We start from the raw sequence: 21,846 nt of genomic DNA, 5'->3' as shown, positions 1-21,846 counted from the left end.
TCAAAGGCAATTATAGTCAATGAACTAATCACTGATCATAATCTTGATGTGATTGGCCTGACTGAAACATGGCTTAAGCCTGATGAATTTACTGTGTTAAATGAGGCCTCACCTCCTCGTTACACTAGTGACCATATCCCCCGTGCATCCCCCAAAGGCGGAGGTGTTGCTAACATTTACGATAGTAAATTTAAATTTACACAAAAAAATATATTTTGAGCTTCTAGTCATGAAATCTATGCAGCCTATTCAATCACCTTTTACAGCTACTGTTTACAGGCCTCCTGGGCCATATACAGCGTTCCTCATTGAGTTCCCTGAATTCCTATCGGACCTTGTATTCATAAGCAGATAATATTCAAATTTTTGGTGACTTTAATATTCACATGGAAAAGTCCACAGACCCACTCCAAAAGGCTTTCGGAGCCGTCATCGACTCAGTGGGTTTTGTCCAACATGTCTCTGGATCTACTCACTGTCACAGTCATACTCTGGACCTAGTTTTGTCCCATGGAATAAATGTTGTGGATCTCAATGTATTTCCTCATAATCCTGGAGTATCGGACCACCATTTTATTACGTTTGCAATTGCAACAAATAATCTGCTCAGACCCCAACCAAGGAGCATCAAAAGTCGTGCTATAAATTCACAGACAACACAAAGATTCCTTGATGCCCTTCCTGACTCCCTCTGCCTACCCAAGGACGTCAGAGGACAAAAATGAGTTAACCACCTAACTGAGGAACTCAATTTAACCTTGCGCAATACCCTAGATGCAGTTGCACCCCTAAAAACTAAAAACATTTTTTCATAAGAAACTCGCTCCCTGGTATACAGAAAATACCCGAGCTCTGAAGCAAGCTTCCAGAAAATTGGAACGGAAATGGCGCCACACCAAACTGGAGCCCTTACTGCTGCCCGATCATCCTATTTTTCCACCTTAAGAAAAATGTATCCATGCTTTTGTTACTTCTAGGTTAGACTACTGCATTTAAGCATTACATGGGCTTGCTCCTACCTATCTCTCTGATTTGGTTCTACCGTACATACCTACACGTACGCTACAGTCACAAGACGCAGGCCTCCTAATTGTCCCTAGAATTTCTAAGCAAACAGCTGGAGGCAGGGTTTTCTCATAATGAGCTCCATTTTTATGGAATGGACTGCCTACCCATGTCAGAGACGCAAACTCGGTCTCAACCTTTAAGTCTTTACTGAAGATTCATCTCTTCAGGGGGTCATATGATTGAGTGTAGTCTGGCCCAGGAGTGCGAAGGTGAACGGAAAGGATCTGGAGCAACGAACTGCCATTGCTGTCTCTGCCTGGCCGGTTCCCCTCTTTCCACTGGGATTCTCTGCCTCTAACCCTATTACAGGGGCTGAGTCACTGGCTTACTGGTGCTCTTTCATGCCGTCCCTAGAAGGGGTGCGTCACTTGAGTGGGTTGAGTCACTGATGTGATCTTCCAGTCTGGGTTGGCACCCCCCCCCCCCCTTGGGTTGTGCCATGGCGGAGATCTTTGTGGGCTATACTCGGCCTTGTCTCAGGATGGTAAGTTGGTGGTTGAAGATATCCCTCTAGTGGTGTGGGGGCTGTGCTGGCCACAGTGTCTCCTGACCCCTCCTGTCTCAGACTCCAGTATTTATACTGCAGTGGTTTGTGTCGGGGGGCTAGGGTCAGTTTGTTATATCTGGAGTACTTCTCCTACTTATCCGGTGTCCTGTGTGAATTTAAGTATGCTCTCACTAATTCTCTCTTTCTTTCTCTCTCTCGGAGGACCTGAGCCGTAGGACCATGCCTCAGGACTACCTGGCATGATGACTCCTTGCTGTCCCCAGTCCACCTGGCCGTACTGCTGCTCCAGTTTCAACTGTTCTGCCTGCGGCTATGGAATCCTGACCTGTTCACCGGACGTGCTACCTGTCCCAGACCTATTATTTGACCATGCTGGTCATTTATGAACATTTGAGCATCTTGGCCATGTTCTGTTATAATCTCCACCCGGCACAGCCAGAAGAGGACTGGCCACCCCTCATAGCCTGGTTCCTCTCTAGGTTTCTTCCTAGGTTTTGGCCTTTCTATGGAGTTTTTCCTAGCCAACGTGCTTCAACACCTGCATTGATTGCTGTTTGGGGCTTTAGGCTGGGTTTCTGTACAGCACTTTGAGATATCAGCTGATGTGTGAAGGGCTATATAAATACATTTGATTTGCTTTAAGGACTCCAACCTAAGTATATTTAAACTTCCGACTTCAACTGTATATTATCAAGCATTTCACACATATTATCCAGATAATATGACTGACTGTTAGCACTTGGTGGTCTATAGCATCTTCCCATAAGAATTTTGGTGAGGCAGATGACCCTGTAGCCATTTTACTTAAATTGTGTTTAACATGAGATCTTCTCTTAGCTTTACAGGAATGTGGTTCTGAATATAGAAAGCAACACCCCCCTATTGGCATATCTGTATTTTCTGTAAATGTTATAACCGTGCATTGCTACCACTGTGGGTAATCACCTCACTATTCAGCCCATTGACTGGTGAGCTAATGTGGTTCATTTCACATTAGTGTCATTTCACAGTGGTGTCAAAGTCCTGCAATAAGAGTTATGACCTTAATATTTGTGTAAACTCTTCACAGTTGTGTTCTGTGGGTGTCACTGACTAGACTGATACGTATGGATCTTGGGTCTATGAAATTAGGTAAGGCTGTACATTGCAATATGAATGTTCAGTACACAGTAGGTTGACTGGTGAGCTAATGCCAAGGGTGTGCACAGCTGTCATCAAGGCAAAGGGTGGCTACTTTTAAGAATCTCAGTTATAAAATATATTTTGATTTAACACTTTTTTGGTTACTACATGATTCAATATGTGTTATTTCATAGCTTTGACGTCTTCACTATTATTCTACAATGTAGAAAATATTAAAAATAAAGAAAAACCCTTGAATGAGAAGGTGTGTCCAAACTTTTGACTGGTACTGTACAAACACACACACACACACACACACACACACACACACACACACACACACACACACACACACACACACACACACACACACACACACACACACACACACACACACACACACACACACACACACACACACACACTTGAAGTAGTGGCAAGGGGAACCACTACTTCAAGGTCTCAAAGCGAGTGATGTCACCGATTGAAATGCTATTAGCGCGCACCACCGCTAACTAGCTAGCCATTTCACATCGGTTACACTAAGATGATTGGAAAATGAACACCTAACATTTTAATGTTTCTTTCAAAACCTATCATTATTAGATCCTGTTCAGAGAAGTACACAAAGTCAATGATAGGCAATATGTCTAAGGTCATGACTGTTATATTGCCTGCAGTACACTTGATGGCTGGCAGGTAGAGTAAGTGCATCTGTTTCTCTTATGCCTTGTTTACATCAAGACATATTTCATTACGCCATATGTCGTCTTCACGGAGTCTTGCCCCACTACTGAATGGACAAGTGTAACGCAAGATGCAGGAGAGCCTGTCACTCATTAAATATACAAATATTATTCAATACAGTATAAATATATTTTTTAAGTGGATAATATTTAATTACTTGTTCCTCAACTTGTTTCTCTAACTTTATAGCAAGTCAAGCTAACTTGCAATGTAGAGCAGCTAGCTAGATAAAAGCTAGGCTTGGTTGAAGATACAGTATCTTCAGTCTAGCTTTTAGCTAGCTACTGTGCATTCGGAAAGACCCCTTGACTTTAAAAAATGTTGTTACCTTACAGCTTTATTCTAAAATTGATTAAATTGCTTTTAGCTAGCTAGCTGCTTTGCAGCCTCCCAAAATAAATGTGGTCTCTGAGAGACAGGCTCTCCTCCACCTTGCGTTACAAACTCTACAGTTGTCCGTTCAGTAGCGGGGCAGAAAATGGTGCAATTGTGGAATCTGCAGAAACCCCTCTTTATACTTCTATTGGTACATTTAAAGCTCGGACAGGCGGAAAGCAGGAGCGCTCCAGTACAGTAGGTGGCATTAATGCACAATAACATTGGATGCCAGCCGCCAATAAACCCCACAGAAGGGTCAGGGGCGACAACAGTAGCTAGCTAACCAGCTGTACATGATAGACAGTGTTCTTTGTCCCCGACTGTCAGGCACTGTTTTCCCGTTAGTTCTGTTAATGACATGAGGGCAGGTGTTTGGCAGGTAGGAGCTAAGGACCCACATCCCAAAGTGTCACAAGTATGAAGACAAAGACAGTACAGTATGAAACTCTGATGAAATGTTCTGCTCGAGATGGGGGGCGTTCATGCTGTAACCAATGGGATGCTCGAGGGGGGTGTTCATGAAGGAACCAATGGGAACGCCCCGAATGCAGGCTGCGGTAGCACACTAACAGCGGGTAAGACTCTGTGAAAATGACGAACAGTGTATTGAAATGCGTCACGATGTAAACGCATGTACGCAGCCACTGCCAGCTAGCCTACAAAGTCAACAACGCAGCCACTGCCAGCTAGCCTACTTCAGCAGTACTGTATCATTTTAATCATTTTAGTCAATAAGATTCTTGCTACGTAAGCTTAACTTTCTGAACATTTGAGACGTGTAGTCCACTTGTCATTCCAATCTCCTTGCATTAGCGTAGCCTCTTCTGTAGCCTGTCAACTATGTGTCTGTCTATCCCTGTTCTCTCCTCTCTGCACAGACCATACAAACGCTCCACACCGCGTGGCCGCTGCCACCCTAATCTGGTGATCCCAGCGCGCACGACCCACGTGGAGTTCCAGGTCTCCGGTAGCCTCTGGAACTGCCGATCTGCAGCCAACAAGGCAGAGTTCATCTCAGCCTATGCCTCCCTCCAGTCCCTCGACTTCTTGGCACTGACAGAAACATGGATCACCACAGATAACACTGCTACTCCTACTGCTCTCTCTTCGTCCGCCCACGTGTTCTCGCACACCCCGAGAGCTTCTGGTCAGCGGGGTGGTGGCATCGGGATCCTTATCTCTCCCAAGTGGTCATTCTCTCTTTCTCCCCTTACCCATCTGTCTATCGCCTCCTTTGAATTTCATGCTGTCACAGTTACCAGCCCTTTCAAGCTTAACATCCTTATCATTTATCGCCCTCCAGGTCCCCTCGGAGAGTTCATCAATGAGCTTGATGCCTTGATAAGCTCCTTTCCTGAGGATGGCTCACCTCTCACAGTTCTGGGCGACTTTAACCTCCCCACGTCTACCTTTGACTCATTCCTCTCTGCCTCCTTCTTTCCACTCCTCTCCTCTTTTGACCTCACCCTCTCACCTTCCCCCCCTACTCACAAGGCAGGCAATACGCTCGACCTCATCTTTACTAGATGCTGTTTTTCCACTAACCTCATTGCAACTCCCCTCCAAGTCTCCGACCACTACCTTGTATCCTTTTCCCTCTCGCTCTCATCCAACACTTCCCACACTGCCCCTACTCGGATGGTATCGCGCCATCCCAACCTTCGCTCTCTCTCCCCCGCTACTCTCTCCTCTTCCATCCTATCATCTCTTCCCTCTGCTCAAACCTTCTCCAACCTATCTCCTGATTCTGCCTCCTCAACCCTCCTCTCCTCCCTTTCTGCATCCTTTGACTCTCTATGTCCCCTATCTTCCAGGCCGGCTCGGTCCTCCCCTCCCGCTCCGTGGCTTGACGACTCATTGCGAGCTCACAGAACAGGGCTCCGGGCAGCCGAGCGGAAATGGAGGAAAACTCGCCTCCCTGCGGACCTGGCATCCTTTCACTCCCTCCTCTCTATATTTTCCTCCTCTGTCTCTGCTGCTAAAGCCACTTTCTACCACTCTAAATTCCAAGCATCTGCCTCTAACCCTAGGAAGCTCTTTGCCACCTTCTCCTCCCTCCTGAATCCTCCTCCCCCTCCCCCCTCCTCCCTCTCTGCAGATGACTTCGTCAACCATTTTGAAAAGAAGGTCGACGACATCCGATCCTCGTTTGCTAAGTCAAACGACACCGCTGGTTCTGCTCACAGTGCCCTACCCTGTGCTCTGACCTCTTTCTCCCTCTCTCTCCAGATGAAATCTCGCGTCTTGTGACGGCCGGCCGCCCAACAACCTGCCCGCTTGACCCTATCCCCTCCTCTCTTCTCCAGACCATTTCCGGAGACCTTCTCCCTTACCTCACCTCGCTCATCAACTTATCCCTGACCGCTGGCTACGTCCCTTCCGTCTTCAAGAGAGCGAGAGTTGCACCCCTTCTGAAAAAACCTACACTCGATCCCTCCGATGTCAACAACTACAGACCAGTATCCCTTCTTTCTTTTCTCTCCAAAACTCTTGAACGTGCCGTCCTTGGTCAGCTCTTCCGCTATCTCTCTCAGAATGACCTTCTTGATCCAAATCAGTCAGGTTTCAAGACTAGTCATTCAACTGAGACTGCTCTTCTCTGTATCACGGAGGCGCTCCGCACCGCTAAAGCTAACTCTCTCTCCTCTGCTCTCATCCTTCTAGACCTATCGGCTGCCTTCGATACTGTGAACCATCAGATCCTCCTCTCCACCCTCTCCGAGTTGGGCATCTCCGGCGTGGCCCACGCTTGGATTGCGTCCTACCTGACAGGTCGCTCCTACCAGGTGGCGTGGCGAGAATCTGTCTCCTCACCATGCGCTCTCACCACTGGTGTCCCCCAGGGCTCTGTTCTAGGCCCTCTCCTATTCTCGCTATACACCAAGTCACTTGGCTCTGTCATAACCTCACATGGTCTCTCCTATCATTGCTATGCAGACGACACACAATTAATCTTCTCCTTTCCCCTTCTGATGACCAGGTGGCGAATCGCATCTCTGCATGTCTGGCAGACATATCAGTGTGGATGACGGATCACCACCTCAAGCTGAACTTCGGCAAGACGGAGCTGCTCTTCCTCCCGGGGAAGGACTGCCCGTTCCATGATCTCGCCATCACGGTTGACAACTCCATTGTGTCCTCCTCCCAGAGCGCTAAGAACCTTGGCGTGATCCTGGACAACACCCTGTCGTTCTCAACTAACATCAAGGCGGTGGCCCGTTCCTGTAGGTTCATGCTCTACAACATCCGCAGAGTACGACCCTGCCTCACACAGGAAGCGGCACAGGTCCTAATCCAGGCACTTGTCATCTCCCGTCTGGATTACTGCAACTCGCTGTTGGCTGGGCTCCCTGCCTGTGCCATTAAACCCCTACAACTCATCCAGAACGCCGCAGCCCGTCTGGTGTTCAACCTTCCCAAGTTCTCTCACGTCACCCCGCTCCTCCACTCTCTCCACTGGCTTCCAGTTGAAGCTCGCATCCGCTACAAGACCATGGTGCTTGCCTACGGAGCTGTGAGGGGAACGGCACCTCAGTACCTCCAGGCTCTGATCAGGCCCTACACCCAAATAAGGGCACTGCGTTCATCCACCTCTGGCCTGCTCGCCTCCCTACCACTGAGGAAGTACAGTTCCCGCTCAGCCCAGTCAAAACTGTTCGCTGCTCTGGCTCCCCAATGGTGGAACAAACTCCCTCACGACGCCAGGACAGCGGAATCAATCACCACCTTCCGGAGACACCTGAAACCCCACCTCTTTAAGGAATACCTAGGATAGGATAAAGTAATCCTTCTCACCCCCCCCTTAAAATATGTAGATGCACTATTGTAAAGTGGCTGTTCCACTGGATGTCATAAGGTGAATGCACCAATTTGTAAGTCGCTCTGTATAAGAGCGTCTGCTAAATGACTTAAATGTAAAATGTAATGTAAATGTAAACTGTGCATTAGACTGTAATCATTGTCAGCAAAACGTTGCATGAGGTAATGGTCAGTACTGCATTGTTATCAAAACATTCCTATTGATATGATTAACCAATACTATGAATGGTTATTTTGAATAAACTTAATGAATTATTAAGTATCCGTTCATTTAAAAAAATATATATACTGCAAAGCACTGTAACTGTAATAATGAATGCTTTACTGGTTGTATTCAGAGAGAGAAACTCCTTAGGAATGTGTGTGTCCCTTATCAGTAACCACACACAGGAAAATTCAGCAGCCTCCCAAGAAGATAATCAATCTGTTCAATTCTTCCTGTGTGATTGTGTCTGTTCAATGTGACAGAGATTAACAATTAATTTGACGTTCCTATGGTGAATGTGACTAGAGTGCCGACGTCACTTCCGTGCGCACAGCGTTCACGTTTGACAACAAGCTGCGTGTATTTCGGGAAGATATTTTGCCCCCTATAATCGTCCAACGATGACTAAATTACAATATCTGAATGTGTATCTAACTGAGCGTTTGATGCAAGCTGCCGAGGAGATACTTGGAGTGGTCGGAGACACGATCTCTGAGTACCAGGAAGAAATAGCCCGGACAAAGAGAGAAAACCAATACCTGAAACAACACTTGATCACACCGGTCTTACCGGGTATGTATAGCTAGCTAGATTACTTTACTGCACTTCTCATTTACACGAATTAGCTAGAAAAGTTACATTGTTTTCTACAATAGTTGACTCTGTGGGGCAGAAAGACGGTGGATGCCTAGCTCTCAAACTCGTAAGCAGCCAGAAGGCTTCTCCTATAGTTTCAGCCATTAGCTTCGCCCACGACTACCTCACGTGAACTACAATCCGGACGCTGTTTTAACGTTTAGAAACTTCAATAATCATTGCTTTCGATACATATGGCTCTTATCTTTCATCGGCGCGAAATACCGGAGCTCCCACTCGTGCACTAGTGATGGGTCGTTCGCGAACGAACGGCTCTTTTTGGTGAACGTTGGGAATCGCGTCGGTGAAAGAGCCGTTTATTTGGCTCCCTGATTTGCATACTGCTAATACTGCTTTTTGAGCTTTAAAAAAAGATGATCCGCAAATAGGGTACAAAATCATTCTCCGAATATGGTAAGTTGGAGACAGCGGAACAATTTGGTGCAGGATTTTTTGGGCCTAATTTAGATATGTTTCTATTTACAATTGCCAACATTTTGGTAGACTATTTCGAGAGCTTGGGACAAAGTTCTGTCTGCATTTTTGTCAAAAAATGAGTTGACATAGCCTTGTTCTGTTCAATGATCTCTACCTATATAGTAATATAAATACCCTGTTGATAAGCTTAAAATAATAAAATATAAAAATAGCTGACACCATTTAAACAAAGGAGGTTTTGGAACTTTAAAGCCAATTATCTCAGAATCATCATCTTGCAGATATAACCTTGTAGTCCCAAGCTCTTGATGTGTTAGTGAACTGTCTATAATTAGATACATGTAGCTGATCTTCTGTCATTATATGTTGCCCTATAAGACTAAATAAACCCTTGCTCACCAGAATGTCATCAATTGATAGATTTCATGCTTCAATCTAGTTGACATTGGTAAATTTCTTTTCTGCTTCTTTTGTGGAGCAAAGACGTTTAGGCACTGGTGAGAAAATGCAATAACTCAACAAAAAACGGGACAGGTTTTGTAAAGTTACTAAAATGACATCAGATTGACCGGTTGTAAGGAAATGGAAAGCTATGAAAATGACCCAACATGTTTCTAATAAAATTTCAGTTTGGCTTGGATGCATGTCTTATGTAGTTGAAATATTAGCTTTCGTGATGCTGATAAAGATAGCACCTCTACAGACTGCATTTACATTCTCTCAAGATGTTGAAATAAATCAATCATATTTCTCCACTCCTGTTCCTGAGTCATTTCACATTTGGTGTATAATTTTACTGCAATTAATGCTTAATTCCGCAGGAGTTAATATTAAGGCTATGTGAAAGGTTAGATCTACAGTCAGTGTCCAGATTTCAGTTTCCATTTAAAACATCTGATCAGTAGGCTACAGTTCCCTTGATGTGCCCGTCTTGTGACTTCAAATTTGTATAGCGCCTCACAATGATCACACATAAGATAGCAGTGCTGGCTATCATCCTCTTTTACCACTTCACCAAATCTTTCATTACTTTTCTTGCCCTGCCTTCTCGTTATTTTCAACTCTTAATTTTACAGCTTTTCTCTTATTGAATTCAACTCAGACATTGTCTTTTTATCCTCTGTGTAACAACTAACTTTTTCTGCCCCTTCACAAAAAACGTTTGGTTGATTGGTGTGTGGGCTATTTTGCGCAGAAGCTTATAGGCTCACGTACTAATGCCAGAAACCCTAAAAAGAATGAAAGAAAAACTTCAATGTACAATAATAAATTGTACAAAAATGTTATTTTTTTAATGTATTGTTTTCTCTTCATTCAACCAGCCTGTCCTTCATCCACACAATATTGCATGACCCTAAACCCGCCTACACCGCAAATATATCAGCGTGGACAGCTGGTTATGAACTAACCCCCACATCACTACAATAAACCCATCAACTTCAGGACACACTTGTCACTTGAATGATGGAATTCCTGTTCCACTTTTAAAAATAATAAAACATGCATGAAATTCAAAAGAATATATCCCCCTGTTGTTTAACAAGAGTGCATTTGGAAAGTATTCAGACCCCTTGACTTTTTTCACATTTTTGTTATGTACAGCCTTATTCTAAAATTGATTAAATTGTTTTTTTTCTCATCAATCTACAAACAATAACCCATAATGACAAAGCAAAAACAGGTTTTTAGAAATGTTTGTACACACAAAAAAAATATGGAAATATCACATTTACATAAGTATTCAGACCCTTTGGCAGCAATTACAGCCTTCAGTCTTCTTGGGTATGATGCTACAAGCTTGACACACCTGTTTTTTCACGCGTTGCTTTGGCTGTGGCCTTAGGATCATTGTCCTGTTTGAAGGTGAATCTTCACCCCGGTTTGAGGTCCTGAGTGCTCTGGTGCAGGTTTTCATCAAGGATCTCTATGTACTCTGCTCCGTAGGGATGGTGCCAGGTTTCCTTCAGACCTGACGTTTGGCATTCAGGCCAAATAGTTCAATTTTGTCTACATCAGACCACAGAATCTTGTTTCTCATGGTCTGAGAGTCCTTAGGTGCCTTTTGGCAAACCCCAAGCGGGCTCTCATGTGCCTTTTAGTGAGGAGTGGCTTTCATCTGGCCACTCTACCATAAATGCCTGATTGGTGGAGTGCTGCAGTGATGGTTGTCCTTCAAGAAGGGTCTCCCATCCCCACAGATGAACTCTGCAGCTCTGTCAGAGTGACCATCGGGTTCTTGGTCACCTCCCTGACCAAGGTACTTCTACCCTGATTGCTCAGATTGGCTGGGCAGCCAGCTCGAGGAAGAGTCTTGGTGGTGTTCTTGTGCACCTTCAATTCTACAGAAATGTTTTGGTGTCCTTCCCCAGATCTGTGCCTTGACACAATCCTGTCTCAGAGCTCTAAGGACAATTCCTTTGACCTCATGGCTTGGTTTTTGCTCTGACATGCACTGTCAACTGTGAGACCATATATAGACGGGTGTGTGCCTTTCCAAATCATGTCCAATCAATTGAATTTACCACAGGTGGACTCCAAGCAAGTTGTAGAAACATCTCAAGAATGATCAATGGAAACAGGATGCACCTGAGCTACATTTTGAGTCTCATAGCAAAGGGTCTGAATACTTAGATAAATAGGGTAAAAAAAAAAATGTTAAGCCTGTTTTTGCTTTGTCATTATGGGCTATTGTGTCTAAATTGAGGAAAAATACAATTTAATACATTTTCAATTTAGGCTGTAATGTCACAAAATGTGGACAAAGTCATGGTCTGAATACTTACCAAATGCACTGTATATAGGGTACTTTATCAATCAATCATTAATTAGTTAATGTCATTGCACAGCATACGAGTCATTCATGATTTTAAATGCAATCAAGCATTTTTGCTTTAACAAAATATAGCGTCCCTTGAATAATTATCATCAACAATAAATAAACCACTCCATTTCGGCAATTGCATTCATGAATGCGTGTGACTGTTTTTAGTCTTTGCTGTAATTAAGGCTTGATTTATTTTTTATTTTTTTACATACTCTCTAGTACTCTTCAAATTTATTTACTGTTGTTTTCATTGTTTCTGAACGGTCATAAAAATTACATTGTAATCTAACAGCACCTGTTTGACACATAATATGCACATAGCACTTGCTCCTTACCTTATTTTTATTTATCTCCAGTATTTTCCACAACTACTCAAATTTATTCCACACATCTGACTTCCCCTTTACCTCCTTAGCAACCAGTAAACATTCCCCCGTTTCGAGTTTGTCACCTCCTCTGCATCCATTTTGCTGTGATGTGTTACGGTGTTCAGAGTTTGTTATAACCAATTTATTGATGTGATTATGATATGCTATAGGTCAGGCCCTATAGGTCACGTGCATGTGATTTAAAAAATTCAGAACATCGATTGGTTTAAGAACTGAACTCTCGGTCGGCAAAGATTTCGGGGACAACCCTACAATCGCGGGAAAACAGTTTGGAAAGCAAATGGCTATTGCTGTAAAGAGAAGATCATGAAAAGATTGTCTTTTAGTCATAAAAATTCTCAACTTAATTGAGCGAACAGTATAGCCTACCTTATTGGATAGTCTATAAGCAATATCAGATACGTTTCTTCTCCTTTCAACTGGAAAAATCTGCCATTTTTATAAACACATTTCATGCCTTTCTACTACGCTTTATATGACTGGAGACATAGCAGAAACATTTTTTTAACAAGAAAAGGTTCAGGGTAGCCTACTCTGCTAACAGCTTTGTCTGATTTCATATAATAGCCCTATAAAAAGGGGAGAAACAAATACAATGACATCCATCTACCATAGAGGAGGAAATTATTGTCCAAAAATAAACATTCAAGTGGCACTGACCCAACAATGATAGAGTGAATGTGTGCGCTCATCGTGGATATGGCCAATGCTCTCCAATGGTGCCCTACTCTACGCGGTCAGCCATGCTTTTTTTGTTGTTGTTATATTATGAGCCATAATTATGGCTATCCAATCATTTCATCACATTAGGAATAGCAGGCTAACTAACATAAGTTAAAAGGCACATTTTTAATGGTGACAATTAACTTCAAACTCACTGGCCGCCTATGCGCTGGTACAACACACTCAAATAATGCAGTGCCGTGGCTTGATCCAGGTGGTTATCGGAGTGTCTAATTAAATTCTACACCAGAGGTTCCCAAAATATTTTGGCCTGCGACCCCATTTTGATCAACACTTTTCTGCGACCACACAATATATTTAAAAAAAGAGTGATGTAATCAACGGCCAATGTTTACCTTTTTAAATTGGGGATATGACAGTCTATTACAAATCAGTCTGACAGTACTTTTGATAGTATTTCAATTTGTCTGTTTCTTTCGCGACCTCTAGTTTGGGAAACGCTGCACTACACCCTCCATAAATTTCACTCCCTCAGCTTTGGTACACTTGTGTGTATGGCAGATGCACGCGTGAATGCCCAAATGGATGGATGGGTGAGGGGAAGAGGTGACATGGGATTCAGCCAGAGACATAGCTATATCATTCCCAGAACAAGCTAACTCACTCAATGGTGGTCTTGCTAATCAAGCGTCAACAGCTGTCATTGATGTAAATTGTCTTCTTTCCCCCAGCTCCTCAGCCCATTGTCTCTTGGGTCTCAGAGCAGCAAACTCCCCCTGAGAAACAGCGCTGTGAGCAGGAGTGGAGCCCCAGTCTGGGCCAGAGGGACACAGAGCACACACAGATTAAAGAGGAACAGGGTGAACTCAGGACCCGTCAGGAGGTAGAGCAGATTCAAGGGCCGGAGGCTGATGCCAAAGAAGACTCCATAATCATTCCTCCCTGTGTGAAAAGTGACTGTGATCAGGAGCCACCTCAGTCCACACATCTTCTTCAAACTGTGGAGAACAGAGAGAAGTACTCTCTACTGACCAACACAACTGGACAGATCAAAACAGAACCTGATGGAGAGGGCTATGGAGTATCACTATCAGAACCAACCAGTGACTCCCCTCAGTCTCAGCCCCTCTCTGCAGTAAATCCAGACTGTTCTAGAACACAGAGTGAGAACACTGAAAGTGTTCAGAGAGATCCAGAAAGGAGACCAGAGGAGGACACACAGACACACGCATGTACTCAGTGTGGAGCTGTGTTCTGTGAGCTTTCCCAATTGGATGCACACATGCTATCCCACACAGAACCACACAGTGGTGACACTAGTCACAGGCAAATCCTCTGCACAGTCTGTTGGAAGTCATTCACCTCTACCAGTTACCTCAAGGTCCACCTGTGTTCTCACAATAAGGAGAAGCCCTTCCACTGTGGTGTGTGTGGCAAGAGTTTCAGCTACTCAGGCAGGTTCAGGGAGCACCAACGCATCCACACGGGAGAGAGACCGTACCGCTGCCACGTGTGTGCTAAAAGCTTCAACCGGTCTGCCCATCTGAAGACCCACCTGAGGGTCCACACGGGGGAGAAACCCTACTCCTGTCCTGTCTGTGGGAAAGGATTCAGTCAGTCCAGCCATATCAAGGGACACCTCAGAACTCACACCCGAGGGAGGTAGATGAAAGATGCCTTTTTTTTATTAGGATCGCCATTCTCCGACGCCAATGGCGACAGCTAATCTTTCTGGGGTCCAACACATAACGAAAAAGACATTACAGGCAAAAGACTTTACACTTAAACATTAACATGTAGTGTGTGTGTGCACTCAGTTCCACATACATGTTAGTACATACACGCAACAAGTAGGTCAAATGGGGGAGAGGCGTTGTGCCGTGAGGTGTTGCTTTATTTGTTTTTTAAAACCAGGTTTGCTGTTCACTTTCCCTATATGAGATGGAAGGTTCCATGCAATCATGGCTCTGTATAATACTGTAAGTTTCCTTGAATTTGTTCTGGACCTGGCGACTGAAAATATGTCTGGTGGGGTAAGTGCTGTGTGTAAGTTGATTATGCAAAGAATTTGTCATTTCGAACACATTGGTGTTTCTTTATAAAAACGAGAAGCCATGCAGTCAGTCTTTCCTCAACACTTAGCCAAGAGAGACTAGCATGCATATTATTGCTTTAGGGGATGGCGGTGTCAAAAAGCAGAGCATCTTTTTACCACGGAGAGACCTCTCCCCATCTTTACAGCCATTGAATCAATATGTTTTGACCATGACAATTTACAATATTAAGATAACACCAAATAATTTAGTCTGCTCAACAGCCAAACTATTAATTACCAGATTCAGCTGAGGTCTAGAACTTATGGAATGATTTGTACCAAATACAATGCTCTTAGTTTTTGAGATTTTCAGGACCAGTTTATTACTGGCCTCCCATTCTAAAACTGACCAACTCCTTGTTTAGGGTTGCAGTGATTTCACTAGCTGTGGTTGCTGGCCCACATAGGGTTGAATCATCAGCAGACATGGACACAGGATTTGTTTATTGACAGTGGCAGGTCAGCTTTCCATCTAAGTTGTCAATGCCAGGAGGTTTGTCATTATTGATCGATAACAATTGTTCCGCCTCTTCCACACTAACTTTACAAAATTCAAACTTACAATGCTTTTATTTTATTTTATTTCAACTGTTCATGGTTGGCTTTTACTGCCTAGGATTGCCCTCTTTGCCAATGAAGTAATTATTAAAATAATTGGCAACATTAAATGATTTTGTGTTGAATAAGCCATCTGATTTTATTATTTTATTTATTTAACCTTTATTTAACCAGAAAGGGCTCATTGAGATTTAAAATCTATTTTTCCAGAGTGTCCTGGCCAAGATAGGCAGCACCAAGTCATTACAAACATTACAGACAAACAACATGAAAGACTACAAGTAATCTAATAAAAACCATAGAATTCACAGGAGTGTCTTCCTGCCCATAATTTAATTTAAAGTACTCAAATTATTTTCAATCATTATTTTTATCATTGACCTTGTCTTCATAAGTTTATTTTAAGTCACATAATTTCTCAAATCTCAATAAGAGGTGTGCAGCCAGACTTATTAACCACTCCTTTTGCCCCATCTTTCAACCATCGTTCTTCAATTCCTCATCAAATCCTTAACAATTCTAACAGTCAGTTTCTTGACAGGTGGCATGTTAATCAATAATTGGAAGAAGCAATGTCATAAATTCATTAAGTGAGGCATCTGGATGCTTCTTATTAATCACATCAGACCAACAAATATTTTTAACATCATCCACATAAGAGTCACAGCTAAATCTTTTGTATGACCTCTTATACACTATTTCAGGACCAGCTTTTGGAACTTTGGCCTTCCTGGATATAGCCACTATATTGAGATCACTGCATTCAATGGGTACGGATACAGTTTTAGAACAAAGTGCTACAGTATTAGTTCTACATGTGGATTATATAAACTTATCAAAAAAAAGAAACGTCCTCTCACTGTCAACTGCATTTATTTTCAGCAAACTTAACGTGTAAATATTTGTATGAACATAAGATTCAACAACTGAGACAGGAACTGAACAAGTTCCACAGACATGTGACTAACAGAAATTGAATAATGTGTCCCTGAACAAAGGGACGGTCAAAATCAAAAGTAACAGTCAGTATCTGGTGTGGCCACCATCTGCATTAAGTACTGCAGTGCATCATCTCCTCATGGACAGCACCAGATTTGCCAGTGCTTGCAGTGAGATGTTAACCCACTGAGGAGGGACCCTGGGCATCTTTCTTTTGGTGTTTTTCAGAGTCAGTACAAAGGCCTCTTTTGTGTCCTAAGTTTTCATAACTGTGACCTTAATTGCCTACCGTCTGCAAGCTGTTACTGTCTTAACGACCATTCCACAGGGAAACAGTTTTTAAACCCTTTACAATGAAGATCTGTGAAGTTATTTGGATTTTTACGAATGATCTTTGAAAGACAGGGTCCTGAAAAAGGGACATTTTGGTTCCTGTAGTGTAAACACCCTGGTAGGTTGATTGACCTGAACCAGATTACATGCACTGGTTACAGTGAGAAGCTTCCTCTTGAGCAAACAGCTTGATGGAAACAGTCAATATTCAGGTCCCCAAAAAAGTAGACCTCTGTTTATATTACATACACTATCAAGCATTTCACACACATTATCTAGATACTGACTGTTAGCACTTGGTGGCCTATTGCAACACCCTAAAAGAACAAGCTTTAGTTGAGATAGGTGAACCTGAAGCAATAACACTTCAATATCACTTTACATGAGATCTTCCCTAAGCATTAGAGGGATATGTTTTTGAATATGTATTTGTATTGCTTGTATTGCTACTGCTTTATCAAAGGAATTAGCTGAGTGAGTCTCAGAAATGGCTAATACAGTGCATTCAGAAAGTATTCAGACCCCTTTCCTTTTTCCACATTTTGTTATGTTACAGCCTTATTCTAAAATGGATTACAAAAATATCAATCTACACACAACACCCCATAATGACAAAACAAAAACAGGTTTTTAGAAATGTTTGCAAATGTATTAAAAATGTACAAAATGTACATAAGTATTCAGACCCTTTGCTATGAGACTCGAAATTCAGCTCAGGTGCATCCTGTTTCCATTGATCATCCTTGAGATGTTTCTACAACTTAGAGTCCACCTGTGGTAAATTCAGTTGATTGGAAATGATTTGGAAAGGCACACACCTGTCTATATAAGGTCCCACAGTTGACAGTGCATGTCAGCAAAAATCAAGCCATGAGGTCGAGGGAATTGTCCCTAGATCTCTGAGACAGGATTGTGTCGAGGCACATATCTGGAGAAGGGTATCAAAAAATGTCTGCAGCATTGAAGGTCCCCAAGGACAATGTGGCTTCCATCGTTCTTAAATGGAAGAAGTTTGGAACCACCAAGACTCTTCCTAGAGTTGGCCACCTGGCTAAACTGAGTAATCAGGGGAGAAGGGCCTTGGTCAGGAAGGTGACCAAGAACCCGATGGTCACTCTGACAGAGCTCCAGGGTTCCTCTGTGGAGATGGGAGAACCTTCCAGAAGGGCAACCATCTCTGCCACACTCCACCAATCAGGCCTTTATGGTAGAGTGGCCAGACGGAAACCACTCCTCACTAAAATGCGCATGACAGCCCGCTTGGAGTTTGCCAAAAAGCACCTAAAAGGACTCTCAGAGCATGAGATACAAGATCCTCTGGTCTGATGAAACCAAGATTGTACTCTTTGGCCTGAATACCAAGTGTCACGTCTGGAGGAAACCTGGCACCATCCCAACGGTGAAGCATGATGGTGGAAGAATCATGCCGTGGGGATGTTTTTCAGTGGCACGGACTAGGAGACTAGTCAAGATTGAGGGAAAGATGAACAGAGCAAAGTACAGAGAGATCCTTGATGAAAACCTGCTCCTGAGCGCTCAGAACCTCAGACTGGGGTGAAGGTTCACCTTCCAACAGGACAACGACCCTACACACACAGCCAAGACAACGCAGGAGTGGCTTCGGGACAAGTCCCTGAATGTCTTTGAGTGTCCCAGCTAGAGCCCGGACTTGAACCCGACCGAACATCTCTGAAGAGACTTAAATATAGCTGTGCAGTGACGCTCCCCATCCAACCTGACATAGCTTAAGAGGATCTGCAGAGAAGAATGGGAGAAACTTTCCAAATACAGGTGTGCCAAGCTTGTGGCATCATACCAAGAAGACTCAAGGCTGTAATCGCTGCCAAAGGTGCTTCAACAAAGTTGAGTAAAGGATCTGAACACACAATTTGATATTTCCGTTTTTTCTTTTTAATAAATTTGCGAACATTTCTAAACCTGTCTTTGTTTTGTCATTGTGGGGTAGGTTGAGGGGGTGGGAACGATTTTAATTTTAGAATATGACTGTAACATAACAAATTGTGGAAAAAGTCAAGGGGTCTGAATACTTTCCGATTGCTTGAAAATTCACAAAATTGACGTTAGCTGATTATCTCATAGAACAAAATGTATAAGATCTCCTTCTCCTTAGCCTTTATTTATCACAGACCTTATTTTTTTGGCATTTCTACTTTTCCTGGGTAGCTTATCAGAGATAGCCTTAGAGTGGAAAGAGCCCACGAGGGAATAGACAGAGCCTTCTGTTCTCAAAGCACCTAGCTTTTGGAAAGAGGAAGATAGACATACCTTCTCTTCAGTGCTACTAATTCTACATAGAATTGTAAGACTAGAGGACTATAGAATGTATGATGTTTTGCAGACTGTAACTAAGGAACCTAATTTCTGCATTGAGTTAAGAGAGCTGCTCTAATACAATGCTATGAAAAGACTTGAATGCATCCCCTCGTATCACTAGAGAAATATAATGTTCATTTGTTAGATTTGCCATTTTTTTATTGTTGATGATTTCAATAGGAGTTTGTTGGTCTACTTGCAAATAAACAATCTCTCTGTCATATTGATTAAGTAGGCCTATGTGTGGGAACATTTTATTTCTGAATGTCTGTTTCTGAAGAAAAACAATACTGTCACATCAGATCAATGTTCTAGTGATCAGTGGGACTGTTACAGACAACCTATCCTCACCAATGTTGTTGTAAAACCATATTTGAACACTAGATGGTATACTTTAATTATTTCTCCTCCACAAAAGTGTTACACAAGCTCGGTTTCCACTCTATTGGCGACAGATTTTCTGCATAAAACTGTGTGCGTTTTCCCACCAGATGTGTTCCCATCAAATTGACTTGTGCATAAAAGGCTGTATGTGATGACAGTGCACATGAAAATATTCACATATACCAAATAAAAAAACAGTTCAATGGTTTGCATCGCATTTAACTATGATTATTATAATATCAATATTTGCACATAAAATAATTAACGCCATTTCTCGCTAAATTAATTTGACTGATTTTACATTTTGAATGGAAACCTAGTTACAGTTGAATATGATTGCCCTCACAGGTCCTGCCAAGCAACAGCCTTAAATCCAGAAACCCAACTATTGGTACGTTTATACGTACAAACATAAAAAAAATCTATGATGACTATATAGCAAAAAAAACATCCCACTAGAGCTCACTAGCTTGTAGTCCTAAAAACAGGAAATGAGTTACCTGTGGTTTATTCAGCCATTCCTATAGGGGAAATGAATGGGGAAAGAATAGAGTTTTGGGATAAACACCGAAAATAAGGTCAGGGTAACACAAGCTTCGATCTTAAATCTTTTGTTCTATGAGATAATATCAGTCAGTTAACATGACCTTCATGAATTGAAGCATTTGTGCTTGTTTTGATTACATACAGTGAAATTCAGAAATTATTCAGACCCCTTGACTTTTTCCACATTTTGTTACGTTACTTACAGCTTCATTCTAAAATTGATTAAATAGTTGTTTTCCTCAATCTACACACAATTTTTGCATATGTATAGCAGGGCTGAGAGGGAGTTTAGCCAGAGTGAAATTCTCACTCTCCAAGGAGAGAACGAGGCACTCACAGCCAAGTTAAAAATCCACAATTCCAACATGGATTGTCTACTCAGGGAAAACAGGGTGATGAAGGAGTCACTACTAGACATACAAAGTCATAGCATGTGTGAAAATATTTTTTTTTCTGGGATTCCTGAGGACGCATTCCAAAAACTCAGAGGGCGCGATCAGAGAATTCATGCAATCGGCCTTGAAACTTCCTATAGAGACTGTAAACAAGGTGGCTTTCCACCGAGTACTCAGACTTGGAGCTCAGAGCGACAAGACCACGGGTCCCCGACCGATCATTGCAAAATTTGAACAATATCAACAAAAGGAGCTGATCAAAAGTAGGGGAAGGGAGCTTACAGGGACCAAATTTGGTCTCAATTTCCAAGGGAGATAAACGAACGTCATAAGAGACCGTATCCGGTACAAAGACAACAGACGGAGAAGGGTAAGTATGCCTTTCTCATTGTGGACAAACTATAGATGGACAGCTATTCCCGAGACAGCTCCATAACACCATAGCTGTACTAAATTCTACAGGGACTTCAGGTTACGAAAAAAAGAAAGTATGGGAACTGTAAAAATATCTGAACATTATGAAGTGGATATGAACACACACATACTCAGTTACATGCTCCTGTACACATATGGACTTATACATGCTGTAGAGTAATGAAAGGTGTCTTTCATGATCACGTGAAATCTCAATTTCTATGGAATTGCTGGGATGTGTTTTTCAATGATGATAAAGGTAATTATGATGGAACTGTGACAGTGATACGATATGGTTTACAATTATCATCATGAATATTAAGGCTTTACGCACTACATTTTACACACACGCAGACACTCAACCATGCAAATTGGCAGAGTTATTATGTATTTGGACGGCATACATTATAGTCTTACTCTTATACAGGCATTGTACACACTTACTAAATCACATCCAATATCATATACATCAACCCACTCAGATTTACTACACACATCATATCTTGTCAAATCTAAGGGTAGAGCTCATATTCAAGCCCCTTGGGTGCTGCTGTAGAGTTACATTAGAAGTGCCCTTCCAAGAAAGCTCAAGGTCATCGGCCACATATAAAATGACGTCAAATCGCATATCTACAGTAGCTTTGATTGGACTGATCATGTCAACATCTTACTTTCAAAATCTTAGCTAGCAGTCATCATCATGAATGAAGTCGACAATCTACTGGCAAATCATTTTGAATCCTTGTCATATGAAGAGAAATAATGAAGAGAAATTATAGATGAAAAATATCGGTGCTAATCGGCCATTGGATATAAACATTACACAACAAGTTGGAAATCGCAAATTCAACAGTGTGTGGTTTGGAAGGAATCCGTGGCTAACTGCAAGTATTGCAAAGCAATCACTAGCCTCCTATTCAGTTGAGTGGGTGTGTGGTCCCAATTCTAAGTTTAAGGGTCTCTTTTCCAAGCTTAAAATTAAAACATTCAACATTGGCCATGCTGTCAATCCAGCATGATTTCTGCCGCA

The 21,846-nt window shown here is 42.5% G+C and overlaps 1 protein-coding gene across 1 annotated transcript; it reads left to right on the top strand.

The window, feature by feature from the left end:
• Positions 1-8,167: 8,167 nt before the first annotated feature.
• LOC123999231 (zinc finger protein with KRAB and SCAN domains 8-like) lies at positions 8,168-15,601 on the top strand. The gene is made up of 2 exons (XM_046304781.1): positions 8,168-8,420; positions 13,550-15,601. The coding sequence occupies exons 1-2, from the start codon at positions 8,249-8,251 to the stop codon at positions 14,482-14,484; spliced, it is 1,107 nt and encodes a 368-aa protein (XP_046160737.1). The 5' UTR covers positions 8,168-8,248; the 3' UTR covers positions 14,485-15,601.
• The last annotated feature ends 6,245 nt before the right edge of the window (positions 15,602-21,846 follow it).

The sequence above is a fragment of the Oncorhynchus gorbuscha genome, linkage group LG16, assembly GCF_021184085.1.
Source record: "Oncorhynchus gorbuscha isolate QuinsamMale2020 ecotype Even-year linkage group LG16, OgorEven_v1.0, whole genome shotgun sequence".
NCBI classification, from domain to species: Eukaryota; Metazoa; Chordata; class Actinopteri; order Salmoniformes; family Salmonidae; genus Oncorhynchus; species Oncorhynchus gorbuscha.
Note: the sequence above shows the minus strand (reverse complement) of the source record. Positions and strands in the feature narration are given on the sequence as shown.

Bases quoted from the DNA above. Each gene is read 5' to 3' on its own strand.
- LOC123999231 (XM_046304781.1), top strand. From the start codon at position 8,249: ATGACTAAATTACAATATCTGAATGTGTATCTAACTGAGCGTTTGATG. The intron at 8,421-13,549 runs GTATGTATAGCT...TCTTTCCCCCAG, and splicing joins GATCACACCGGTCTTACCGG to CTCCTCAGCCCATTGTCTCT.